Below are 13,277 nucleotides of genomic sequence, written 5' to 3'. Positions count from 1 at the left end.
CAGAGAAACACTCTCCAGTACTTTAACATGGAAAATTTGGACAAGTATTGTGAAGATGTTTATGATTTTTCTTATAAATTTCCAAGCCATCAACCTTCATATGTACTCTAAAATACAAAGAATGCTCCACATAGGTACATTTTGAATGTAAGCAACTCTAAAAGTATATGTCCGTATACAAATATGTTATACAAAAAGGTTACATGTGTAACACCTTTGAATGTACTATTTTAATTTGTCCATTATTGTGTGATACTTAAAGGAATAAAATGGAGTACAAAACAGGAGTGACATGCTACAGACAATCTGATCATCCTTAGTCATTTCTCATTAGTACAGATTTAAGAACTCACAGTGAGAAAAGAAAGAAACACGATCAAATAAACTGAGAACAATAATTGTTTTTCTCTCTGTAGTAAGAAAAATGCACAAATGACATGAAGATCATCAGATTATTGCAAATATTACACAGAAATAAGATGTGGGTCTAATCCTGCATGTTTTGGTTCAGTTCTTTTAACTTCACAGGGAAGAGTTTGTGGCATCAACCTCACACATCTGTGCTGCAAAACCAAATTTGCATGGCAGACAGAATATAGCTACATACCACAGGAGGAAGACGCCTTCTAAAATAAGTTGTTGAGGAACTACCTGATGCAAATCATTTGCACTTCACATAAAGCAAAACTGCACAGTTCAGCGGTAGTTCAGCCACACTAATTCAATGGCAGAGATGGACCAAGTCCCAGGTCCGTCGGACTATGGCTATTCTTCAGTTAAATCGGTTTAACTCATAGAATTGTAGCACAGGTAGTGAACATCACTGCATTTTAAAGGTTTCACTCTGTGGTATGGTATTGCTGGCCTGGATATTTTGTGAGTTTTCTGAGGAGGCTTCAATATCAGTTCTCATGCTGCAAAAAGATTTTAGGTGCGGCACTCTACATTGTTAAAATAAAGTCAAGCTCAGTAAATGCATGTTATTTGATGCAACAATACATTCTACTCATGCTTTAGAAAGGGGTATAACTGTAAGGTATTTCAAAAATCTTATTGAATTTTAGGAGCACAGAACTGGCTTCAAAGCCATGCTACTGTAATAAACCAAGAAGTCATTAAGATTTTCATTACAGAATTTGATCCAAGTCAATTGAAAAATGCTCAAGATCAAGCCAAATATGAGACACAGACAAGTCTGCCTAGAATTATAAGCTTCAAAGTGTTTACCTTTGGTCTTTCATAGCCAAGAAACACGATAAGAATTTATTTTCATATTCTGTTTCTCAATATTTTTGAAGAAGCAATATTTACCTTACTCCTATCAGTCAAAAAAGAAAAAAAAAAAAAGTGTACTGAAGTGGATATCAAGTATTTTAAATGTCTACTAATATACTATGTTTAACCTGTATAATTTATAGTCATATACAATCTTTAATATTGTTTTAAATTCTCATATAGAAAATTGAAGAAGATCTGGACACCAGTACCTTAAGTTTTCATTGCATATGTTGTTTTGGGCAGCCTTATTTTCAAACACACTAAAAATCACTAATTCTTCCTATGCCACAAAGAGGAATAAGGGAGCAGTATCTATGAAGTTGCTGTTAATGACTGCTGATGTAGGAAATTAAGCCATATCCTAAATCCAGGAAGAAGGATAGGGAAAGTATACTCTTCTTCTTCCAAAAATATTCAAATGTTTTCTCTGTGCCAAACCCTAACTTGCTTACATGTCAAATACCTTGGTTGCATTCATCCAGTTCTAAAAGCCTTCCAGCTCTTCTCAGCAACACGTAGAGAACATTAATGCTCTTCCAGCATAAAACATCTATGGCACATTGCTAAAGGCAGCATGACGAGTGTGGACAGATGACTGCAAGTGAGCAAGTTATGACAGCTTAATGAGTTAGCACTCATCAACAAAGCTGTGCAAGCTGATTATGTGCATGGTCCAAATTCACTGCAAATTTGAAGTAAAATCTGTTTGCTTAAACCACTGTAAAAGGTCAATTAACTACTATGAAAGTGTTTAAGCTAATACTTTTTGCTTTGCTGTTGCAAAGGGCTAGGCTTGAACACACAGCCCTTTAGCATGCCTCCACTGATGAACTACAGCAACTCAATTAAATGTAATCCCTTAGGACCTGCTCACACTCTTGTATTTTCATTTTCTTTTTCTTACTCAGAAAAGTTAATGGATTTACTGGGAATTGTTCTGCAGTTTTCAGGGTGCTGCAGTGCTGCATTTCTCAAGTTTCTGCAGCCTTCTGTATCTGTTGAAAAACTGTGGTGGTTGAAAGCAGCTCCAGCTTGTTTCAGGTCTCATGTAGGCTTGTCTGTATCATACCTGTTAAGGTTTCTTTGTGATCTACTGTCGCCAGCAATAGTAAGTATCCTGTAAACCTCTCTTTTGTATACAGCTCCCAGACACTGCACTGTGTGCCACAAATGCAGTTGTTGTCTGCAAGTATGGTACCGTGCTTCTCTCTTTTAGAATTTAAAGAAATGATATAAAACCTGTGCAACAAACAGTGATGTAGCTTTCCACTGCCTGTTCGTGTTTTGAAAGGATCTACATGGGGAGATTCCTGATATTGAAAAGCTTTTTAATCTAACAGAGGCAGACTTTTATACAGCATAGGTAATTAACAATTTTCTCAGGGAGGTGCTGGATTCACATTTGTATTCTTTAAATACAGTTTGGATGTGATGTTACAAGAAAACAAAGCTCTAGCAGGTTGCAGAGAAGGGCTGCTCATATAATCAGGGGATGTAAGGCCTTTCTTACAAGAGAAGACAAAAAGAGCCTAACAAGATGTTTAGCCTAGGAAGATGAAGGCAGAACAGGAATATGATGTCTCTTTGTATATACATCAGGGAGGGAAAAGAGCTATTTAAGATAAACGACAATGTTGGCACAGGAACATATGATTATAAGCCAGACATGAATAAATTTAAAGCTGAAAATTAGAAAAGACTTTTTAAATAGGGAAGGAGTGAGGTGGTTAATGCCCTTCCAGAGACGCAGCTGGGGGACAGGAGGGAGACAGTCCAAGATTTAGGATACCATTAGATAAGCTTAGGAAGTGGTTACTTAGAAGAACACGATCAAAACAGATTTTTCCATCTATAAACTTACAAAGGGTATAACAAAAACAATGCATGTGACATGCTGATTTCTGAATTTGTAAAAAGTCTCACTCCTTGCAACTCACAAAACACACTTTTGGGGGACCTACAATCCCAAACAGGTATGTTAATGACATTTTGGAGGCATGAAAGTTCTTTCAAAATACTGTGTCAATGATTTATAGCTCATTTACACTCCTGGATATTTTGTCTTTTAATCATTTATTACTCTCAAGGAAAATCTGTATCTTTAGCCATTTGCAAAGTTTTAAGTCTTCATTGACTAAAAAAGTACTGGTACTTAAAAGATGTTCTGCAGGTGCACTCTTTTACAGCACCTCATGATATCTCCGAGTTTCTTGTTCCCATCAAATCATAAATGTTTATAACAAACTAAACAGTGCAACAAGACAATCAGCTTTTGCAGTTTAAAGTGCAGTTTCACTCCAAAAAGCAACTGGCTAAAATGGCACTATGGGATTCCACACTTAGTATATCTCAATGGCCTCCAGATCAAATTCGCACTGTTTACAGTATTTATTTTTTTCTCCCTAACTGCCAAACCTGCAAACAGAAGCCAGGTTTTGAAAGGCAAGCTGTGTGCTTTCTGGCTTATACATTACCAGCAGCAATCAAGAGAAAAAATCTAGAAGTTAAATTTTGCCCTAAGTTACACCTTTGCAATCACAGGGACCTAGAGCACTTGTTTTGATTACTGCTGTGCTGTCCCACTCTTCTCAACAAAACTGTACTGAATGATCTGGGAGAGGAATTTAGCCCTGTAAATGGAACTGGCAGGGAATTCAGTTGCTATGGAGAGAATCAGAGCAGAATCCATTAGTTTTATGTTACTAATGAGTACAGAAAAAATTCATTTTGTCACTAAGCTAAGCAGATGTGGTTTTGAGTATACACAAGGAACAGATCTGTTCAGTAGGATATTATTTTTACAATGCTACTTTTATTACTATAGCTGTATTTTTAATGTTCATATATCAAGTATTTAATGGTGATTAGCATGTCATTAGCCATCATATTAGTAAACCTATATTTGTAAATACAATTCACAGTTCAGGCATGGCTCCTTGTAGACCTGCTGTCTCCAGATTCATGCAGACCACACTAAAAGATTATGTTCTCCAGAGATGCCAACCACCACAATCCTATTCTATTCCCTCCTAAGAAAGCCATAAGACGGTGCAGGTACTGTCTCATATAGCAAGTTCAAAGGGTACACACATGCTTGTCCTCTTATTGCACATTTTGATTCACTACAAAACACTGTGTTCAGGAGAAAGGTTCACTCAAAGCTGACAGCAACAGCAGATAAGGAAAACAGGGTAATCTTTAGGTTACCAGAAGTAGAGACCTGCTTGCTGTGATAGCAGTCTGTCCCAAGGACAGGCCTTGACCTCAGTCCTCATGGCTCTGAGGGAGCATTCACAAGGATACAAACGCTGAAGTTGATTCAACTCCAAGTAATCAAAAACACCCCTCTGAACAAAGCACCTGACATTTATACAGCAAGGTTATGAACTTGATCCCAAGTACTACAACTGTTCATCATCTTTGGTGTTTGGGTACTTCTCAGGATTCAGCAGTTGTTGAGGAATAAAAGGGGGTTCTCCTTGGAAGAGTCCTTACTATGATATGAGAGCACAGAAAGGGGGCGAAATGGTGCAAAGAAATTAAATGTCTGTCTGTATCAGTGTGTATCTCTATTGGGGAGATACCTGCCTTCCACCTGGTCTTTTTTGGTAATAAAGGTGAGGTGCTGCCAAAGACTGAGATATAAGAAGGAAAAACGTTAGAAAAAAAACAACAGATATATTAAAGAAGAATAAGTCAGCAGGATCAGAGAGTACATGGCCAAGGTTAATTTAAAGTAAAGAGCCTCACATAAATATGTAATCTCATTAAAACTAGTTTTTACATCTAAAGATTACAAATGCTTTGGCAATAGTTAAAAATGTTATTAAATGTGTCTTGGGATTTAGTGACCTGGGACCTCTAAGCTTCGTTTCAGCAAAGCAAGTAAAAAAGTTGCATTACTAGCTATTAGGAGACTTGTACAATAACTCAAACGAACTTTTACTACGTAATTCAATATGGCTTCTGTAAAGAAAAATTGTGCTTCATGAATCTATCACAATTCTGGATAGAGACTGTGAGGCAGTAAATACTAGATAATTAACTGGTAAATTTTATGTTTCAGTAGGCCTCTGACACAGGCTTTAAAACAGAGTTTTAAACAGAGAAATCAGGTAGCCATGAAGTGGGTTTGGAAACCAGCTAAAATAGAGAGCTGAAATATAACAATCAACATACAAAAAAGGCAAAATATTAACACAGGAATATATCACAATTTTCCAGTTTAGATATGGTTCTGTTTAATACGCTAGCATGTGTTTCAGGAAATGATTTGAACTGGAATACTACAGAGTTGATACTGATAATAGCTGAAACTAAATTCATGAAAACCTAAGGAACTTCACAGGTATTTTATATGATTAGGTTAACGGGTACTATAATGGTGAAAAAAGGTAGTTTGATAAAGAACTATTCAGCATATCAAAATAAGTAACTCTTGCTATTCTTGGAAAGGGATATATTCCAGATAAAACAAAGCTACAAGAGCAAATAAGGTAGGTGACACCATGGGCAGCTCACACAAACTTCTGCTTAATGTGCTGTCATGATAAAAGACAAGCAAACCAGCAAGATGTTAATATATAAAACAGCACCATAATTGCTGTAACTCTGTTGTGATATTAATCAACCCTGATCTGGAATACACCATCATTCTAGTTTTATATGCAGTAACAGTGCCCTTCCTCTCTTACGGGCTGCTAGTGCAATAGCAGTCATTATAAAACCACTTGAGGCAGTCCTTTGTCAGTCAGAGAGGGGAAGAAAAGAGAAGGGTCGACCCTAGGATTTCTCCCCATACCTGAAGACTAACTTAAATTTTTTTAAACTGTCAGATGTGATGAGGATATTCTCTGAGGTACAGTGACAGAGAGGGGATCGCTATGGGCTACACAGCATGAGAGGCTACTGCTGTGATTCATGTTGGAGCAAATACTTGGAGAAGCAGACTCGGAGTCATAAATTATGGGGCACACATGCATAGTTCCACCTGAAATATGCAACAGCATCAAGTTTACGAGGAAGGTTATGACAACCTGGTCTTTTGCAGGCAGGTGAGCCCAAGCTACTTTTGTTGAACCACTTAAATACAGGCCGGGAAGACATAGTACACCGTTATAGCACAATAGTGCTGTGCCTAGACCAATATACCCTTACAATATACTTTACAGGTTATAATATACTTTTACAATATACTTTTACAGCTTAAGCACAACACTGGACTAAATGTGGCTAGAGGTCTCCCAAGACGGCTGGCTTTCAGCTGGATACTGATAGCACCCACATTAAAAAACATGTGTATATGTATGTGCAAAAGACCACGTACACATACCAGTAACACACATGGGTGAAAAATTTCAAACATAAGGAATTTAAGCTTGAGGAACTCTTTGGCTATTTGTCCAACAGGTGGGACAATATTCCATGCCCTACCTAATCTGACAAACAAAGCTATATCAGAATATGTAAACTACTGAACAAGGCAACCACAGAAAGACCTGTGGAATAAAAAAGGAATAAATAAAATAAGCAGATAAATGCTGACCAAATATTATGCCATAGGCCCTCAAAGACAATGAATGAAATTATTAAGAAACAAACCGCAAGAATGATATGAGGAAGGAAAATTAAAGTAATAAGGAGGTAACCTGAGAAATATGTGGGAGCAGTGCAGAAGTGTAACCGAAAATAAAAGATCCAGAGGATATATCCATATCCAGCAGGAGTTCTGATAGTGCAGAAAAGTAAGAAAAGAAGAAACACTGCTGAATATCAAAGTATGCATTTTCAATTAACATTGAAAAATAGAGAAAATAAAGAGAAAAACCATGGGAAAAGCCTCCAAGAATTAAATTAGATTTTGGATAACCACAAAGGGTTTTTAAGTCTATAAAAAAGGCGTTTTGGCAGCATGCAGAATTTAAACAAATGTTGGAATTTACATATCACCAACCCAACAGCAGATCAGACAGATGAGGGAGTTCTGGGCAGGCATCAGGAAATTTGCAGCAACCCTCCAAAAATACAGCCAGCCAAATCAAGGGTCATAGCTGTTCCAAAGACAGCTATCTCTCAGGTGCCATCAGCTGTTGAGCATACCTCTCCACTGGTCCTGAGAACTGGAGTTGGGCTGGTCCTAGCTATTAGTGCTGACCATTCCCACTCCCCTGATATCCCAGTCTGAACTAACAGAATGTATTCTCCTCTCTGTCCAGAGGGTCAGCCAAGACAGAACTGCCTGGAGACTGTTCGGGATTTGTAATTCTAAATGTGAATACTTCTTGGACAGCTACAGATAAATCACTCAAGTCTGAGCTCATCTCTGCAGAGAATCCCCGATCAGGGAAGGGTATAAGATAAGTCACCTTTTTTCAGTAAGCTTCACTCAGCTTCTGTAATAAATATTCGCAATCTTCCTGGCAGATTTTCTCCACAAAATGTTATGGATGGGTCATTTAATAATAAACTTTACAACACATCCCTTTGTAGAGTGGCAAGTTCCCTAACTTCAAGCAAAACCCTGGTATTCTGTTATTTCTTTGTGGACATCTCTTACTGCTGTTTTTCTCATTATTGTTAAAACATTCCTTTCTAAAGAGATGTTCAGACTGTAAGACTGTCACAAATCAGCTATTTTATTCTAATTGCTTCAGTCTTTTTCAGTCTTGCTTAATTCAAGTGAAGGTGTGAGAAAGAGGCTAACCTGATTTCTCTGCCTGAGAAGCTCCTTACAGTGTCTTTATAAACAGAAGTTTTTGTTTGGGGGAATTCATCTTCCTCTTCCTTGCAGTAGGACCTCCTTTCTTCTTTTTAACCCATCTCTGACTATTTGGTTCTTTTTTTTTTTTTTTTTACTTGAGTTTGGCTTGGGCTTGATAAATTATTGACCTCAACTTTTTATTTATTTATTTATTTATTTATTTTTAACCCAAGTCTTTATGTCTGCTTTTCCCTCTTGCTAAATTTCTTCCATCATTCAGTTTATTTGTTTTTTGATGGTATCATTTTTTTTTTTCTCTGCTGTTTTCAGAAGCAAGCTATCTCATTGAAAATGCAGTTATTGGCTGTTGTTTCTTCTTTCTCTTTTCCCTTACATCAATACTCTCCCTGCAAAGAGAATAGAACCATAAAACCTCTGAGGTCAAGTAGACTTTGAAAATGTTCATCATAGTGGGGGGGGGGGGGGGGGGAAGTAGATTGCTGTTCTTTGGGACTTTTCATATACATAAAGAATGGAACCTCAGCACAAGAGGTGGGGCGTGATTTTCAGTAGCGGAGCTCAAACTCAAATAACCAGTCAAAAAAGGTGAGGGAGATCTACAGAAGTTGCTAACAATTTAACTTAAACAAGAAGATGACTCAGAATTTCTCCTTGGCTTGTTTTGCAGTCCTATCTGCTATCTTGGAATGCTGCATGTATTTGTAAATGCTGCAAATTTTCCTTGGGAATTATATGTGATATTTTGAGCTATTCCTCATGTTGTATTTTATTCTTGGTCTTATTTTTGCAAGAATTCGTACCGTTTTGATCATACAGTGAAAGCTACCTATCTGTGAATATCTGATATTCTTACATATATGATGAAGACAGTTAATGAGTTCAGCAGATATTTTCACATGGCTTCATACAAGGGCCTACAGGAGATTTCTGATAAAAGTTTTCCTTGTATTTATTTATTACCTGTGTGGTTTTTTTTGTTTTGTTTGTTTGTTTGTTTTTGAAGTTTAAGTAGGGTCTAAAGTGAACACTTAGAATAATTAGCTGCTATTTAATTTTATTGGCTACTTAAGGGATGGGAAAATCTCCAATGTATGGATTATGCAGTGGATGGGGGAACTGGTTTTATTTTCACCTTGACATTTACTCATTGCACATAGTGGATCAGTTACCTAGACAAACATCTTCCAGCTTTAAAATTTAGTTTGAAAACTTAGGTCTCGGTTTTTGTATGTATTGAACACCAACCTTTTCCACACCACCCTTTTCTTGCATGAGAGATGGATATTTAGTAAGCCACAAATAATCAAGAAGTATCATGCAAAGCTGAGCTCATACTGTTTCATTCAAATTAAAAGAAATTGTTAATGGTTAAACTTAATTCTTCAAGATATTCACCATGTTCTACAATTACCATTCCACTGCCTGAATATCTTGATTTTGAAAAATGACATTAGGGAAATACCTATACATGTACATCACAAATCATTTCCCATCGATTTTGGTTAAAAGCTAGAAAGTCTGCATAAATAGTTGTCTTTGATGCCCTCTAACAAGCTTAAAAGCAGTAATAACCAACTCAAACTGCTAGAAATGACTGTGCATGTCAACTGCCTGATGGCTGATCATTTCTTACACATAAGCTTATCTTTTTTTACCTTGATTGCTGGAATGGGCTTCTTTGGAATGAAGTGCTTTTTCTCAGGAAGTACAGCTGCTGTGCTTTGTTCCTTCAGTTTAATCTTGTTCTCAGCTATTATTTTTTTGCGTTGTTCCAGGTAAGGCCCAAAATTAGGTAGTTTCTAAAATAAAAATCAGGAAACATGATTAATATGCTTAATAAGCAGGCATAGTAAAGGGAGTAAGTCTGAACCTAAGGGCAAGATTCTAAGTCCTTGTTTAGCGTGACTTATTTAGGAGGCTGAAATTGAAATCAGTGGGACTCTACCAGAGCGAGAAGTGAATAAAAATCAGCCATGAACTTCAGGATCTGACTTGAAAATCTATATTGAATATTAAAATATTAATATACCATAGCAGAAAAATAGCTGATTTGCAGGTCAGCATCCAACAGTCTTCTATTTCCCCATTGCATACTTGCTTATATATAAAAATGTATCATGTTAAATAATTCAAATATATAACTTTATTTCTATACTATGTGGAAAGGCATCATAAAACTATCAATTTACTTACAAGGGCTCTAGCAGTGTTTGAGATTACTTGTATGGATATCTGGTTATATCTATGTATTTTTAAAGCACACAAACATGCATTTTATGTTCTGATAACAGAAGGTTGTCTTGACCTGTCAAAAGCAAGGCTAACAAACACCAAATGAACAGAAACACATTCTAATCTCATAATTTACCTCTATGAACCAGTTGTAGTCTTTTCTGTGACATTTAATCCTTGAGCCCAATTAAGCAAGCTCTACAGGAAAATTTCACTGAATTGTAAAACTCATGTCTCACCCAAGAACATGGAAGCGCAGATTCAGATTTCATAAACCTGCCAAACACCCAGCTTCCTGAAAGAAAAAGTTCCTTTGTTTGCACAGCAGAGAGATGGAAAACTGTAGTGCGCCATAATCATAGATTTAGGTGAATAAAAAGATGGTGGAAAACATGTTTTTTTTTGCTTGATGAAAGAGATTGTGCCCTTCCTCCCCTGAAACTAGTTCCTTATTCCATACAAAATATTTTATCCATCTAACTAAACCAAGCTCAGAAGCTACTGCAGTACTGCAGAAGCTAGCAGGTAGTAACAGGGGATATGTAGCCTCAGTAGTTGCTAGCATTAATTCACGCTAATAATACAACCTCAAAGAGCATATTGAACAAGATACAGTACTGCTGTGGTTATCAAATTTTTAAGAGGGAATTTCAATATGAATTTTAAAAACAGAATTATTTAAAAATTTAGAAATTATTATTTTTTAAAATGAAGTAAATCCAGAAGAGGTTACTCTGCTCTATAGGAGAAAAAATCCCTCAATGAGCTCTGTCAATCAGGATACCCCACAATGGGACCGTAGGACTCCTGTCACAGCAAATAATAGCTTTCTTGGCTGCTAGGGTTTTGGCACTTGTGAGCACACAGATAGAGGGTGAGGTCCTTGAAATGTTTCCCTGCTTCTGAGACTTGTTCTGTGGTTTCAACATATTTCAACTTGAAATCAGAACTTGCAGTCTCGTGGTGATCTCCAAAAGAGGTGACCTGCTGCAGGCTGGGAATGTGCCGTTCTCTCAATCTAGGTAAATGCAAGACCAGCACTGGTGTGTGTATGTGTGTGTGTGTGAAGGGGGGGGTAACTGCAGACCCCCTCTGTCCCAAATCTAGCTATAGTCTCAGTTTGCCCACTGTCACAAGACTCTTGCTTTGTCTGTTGCATGGGAACTTTGTTCCTCAGTGTCACATTCAAGTGCTTCCTCAAAGATGTCAAATACACTTTCCTTTCTGTGCAGTTGCCATACATTCATGATTCATGTTCTTAGAACGAAAAAGTTCTAGGATGGCTTAAAATAAGCTTTTAAATATTACTGCAAACAGCAGTAAGGTAGTGGACTAATATACCAAATTAAAATAAGACAGTTAAAAAAAATAAAAGTTAATTTTAAAAGGAAAATAAGTGGAAGGAAAATTTGACTAATTTCATTGTAAATAACAGGCTCTAAAAAACAGAGTCTTCATACAAAGTCTTCATACAAATTTTAGAAAACCTAAGATTTTAACCAAAAATCTAAAAAAAATGCAAATTTTGATAGAAAATATTCCTGTCTATCTGCTAGGCTGTGTCAATTAGAAATATATTTTGGCTACATATAAGCAGTAGCTGTGTCACTTAGAAACTATTTTCTCTCCATCATGTATATGCTGATGCCAACAACTTTGAGCTTGAGATGGACGGAGACCTGATGACAAAAGCATTTTTGGACTCTTCCCTGTCTGGCCAGGAATTGAATTGCTGACTTTCAGAGTAGGTAGTAGTAAAGCTAATTTCACTGAGGTTTTTAACTGAAATTGTAGAGAAAAGAGACAGTTGTTCATGGCCTGAGTTACTGAAGACCATCTTTGGGAAGAACAGCCAAATTTCTGCAGAATAAAGCCTTTACTTTTCTATTCTCTTAATGTATGTGCAATCATCCACTTTCTAGAGACAGAAATATCGAGTGTATTGAAATAAAATAGGTGATCTGAGGAAAAGCATGGAAAAATCATCCATTTTGGTTTATAGAAAAAGTGTGATTTTTAATGGTAATTATTTAATTTTCTACGTTGTGATACTGAAGTAAGCAGATTATTACATCTAACATAGCCACTAGCTGGAATGTATAGCAGACATTTTGAATAGCATCCCATGCCATTGGTACCATAACTGTATTATTTCAGATGTTTTTTAATGACATACATGTTAAATTAAGCTATAAAAATTGTATATTTTCAAACTAAGCGAAGTAAAGATTTATCTACAAAACTAACATCCAACCTGAGTTTTTGCTATGCATTATTGTATTTCCATCAATAAATTGACTAAATGGATTGTAGGATAATTAACAAAACACCTAGGTCCTACTCCAGGCTTGGGCACGAACAATGAGTTTCCAGTGACTTAACAGAAGATGACTGCAAGTCTATACAAATGATCTGGTTATTTTGTGCTTGGAGTCTAGCAGTTCACAAGCAGACAAGCCAAATTTCATCAAACAACACTGAAAATCAGCCATCTTTTCTATCACAATAAATAATACATGAAAATGTAGTCTCAGGAGTTTAGGAAGGACTTATTGAAGGTTGTCCTGAGTAATGCACAGAAGGCTGATGATATAAGAAGAAAATATACAGAAGACTGATGAGATAACTTCTTGTTCAGAGCTCTAGTTTCAGACATGTTGGGAGACAAAGACCTTATGAAATGGGAAGCAGAGTTACTGGATATAGCAGAAGTGGAAACATGTTGAAATAACTTCTCAAGAGATCGATATTTAAGAGAGTTTAAAGTTAAATCACCTCTAATCATGCTAGGGGATGTCTTCCAAAGCACATAGGGATTTAATGGCACAATTCCCAATGAAAGCACAAGCACAGTAACTTGGTTGGTTTAAATCCCTGTTTGCTTTTGAAATCTTTCCGCAGTATGTCTTGAGATACATATTTTTTTTGAAATTTCGACATATCTCATATGTGACTAAGCTCTCCATACACTTGTATCTCTGTCCTATCAACATCTTCCTAGAAAAAAACAGCTAATATGAATATGTGGATCAGATCATAGCAAGTA

The 13,277-nt window shown here is 36.5% G+C and overlaps 1 protein-coding gene and 1 long non-coding RNA gene across 4 annotated transcripts in view; one reads left to right on the top strand and one right to left on the bottom strand.

Annotated features, from left to right (window-relative positions):
* The window catches only part of DPYD (dihydropyrimidine dehydrogenase), a 341,675-nt gene that overhangs the window by 4,246 nt on the left and 324,152 nt on the right, over nt 1-13,277 (bottom strand). Inside the window, exon 21 of the mRNA XM_032192196.1 lies at nt 9,655-9,798. Coding sequence (XP_032048087.1) covers nt 9,655-9,798 — 144 coding nt within the window. The remainder of the gene's footprint in view (nt 1-9,654; nt 9,799-13,277) is intronic.
* The window catches only part of LOC116491844, a 106,766-nt gene that overhangs the window by 22,089 nt on the left and 71,400 nt on the right, over nt 1-13,277 (top strand). Inside the window, exon 1 of one of the 3 annotated variants that reach the window (XR_004253539.1) lies at nt 7,486-7,652. The exons of the other annotated variants lie outside the window; for them this stretch is intronic. This is a non-coding gene — a long non-coding RNA (uncharacterized LOC116491844). Of the gene's footprint in view, nt 1-7,485; nt 7,653-13,277 lie in introns of those variants that run through there. 3 annotated transcript variants of the gene reach the window in all.

Source organism: Aythya fuligula, chromosome 8 (assembly GCF_009819795.1).
Source record: "Aythya fuligula isolate bAytFul2 chromosome 8, bAytFul2.pri, whole genome shotgun sequence".
Classification (NCBI taxonomy): Eukaryota; Metazoa; Chordata; class Aves; order Anseriformes; family Anatidae; genus Aythya; species Aythya fuligula.
Note: the sequence above shows the minus strand (reverse complement) of the source record. Positions and strands in the feature narration are given on the sequence as shown.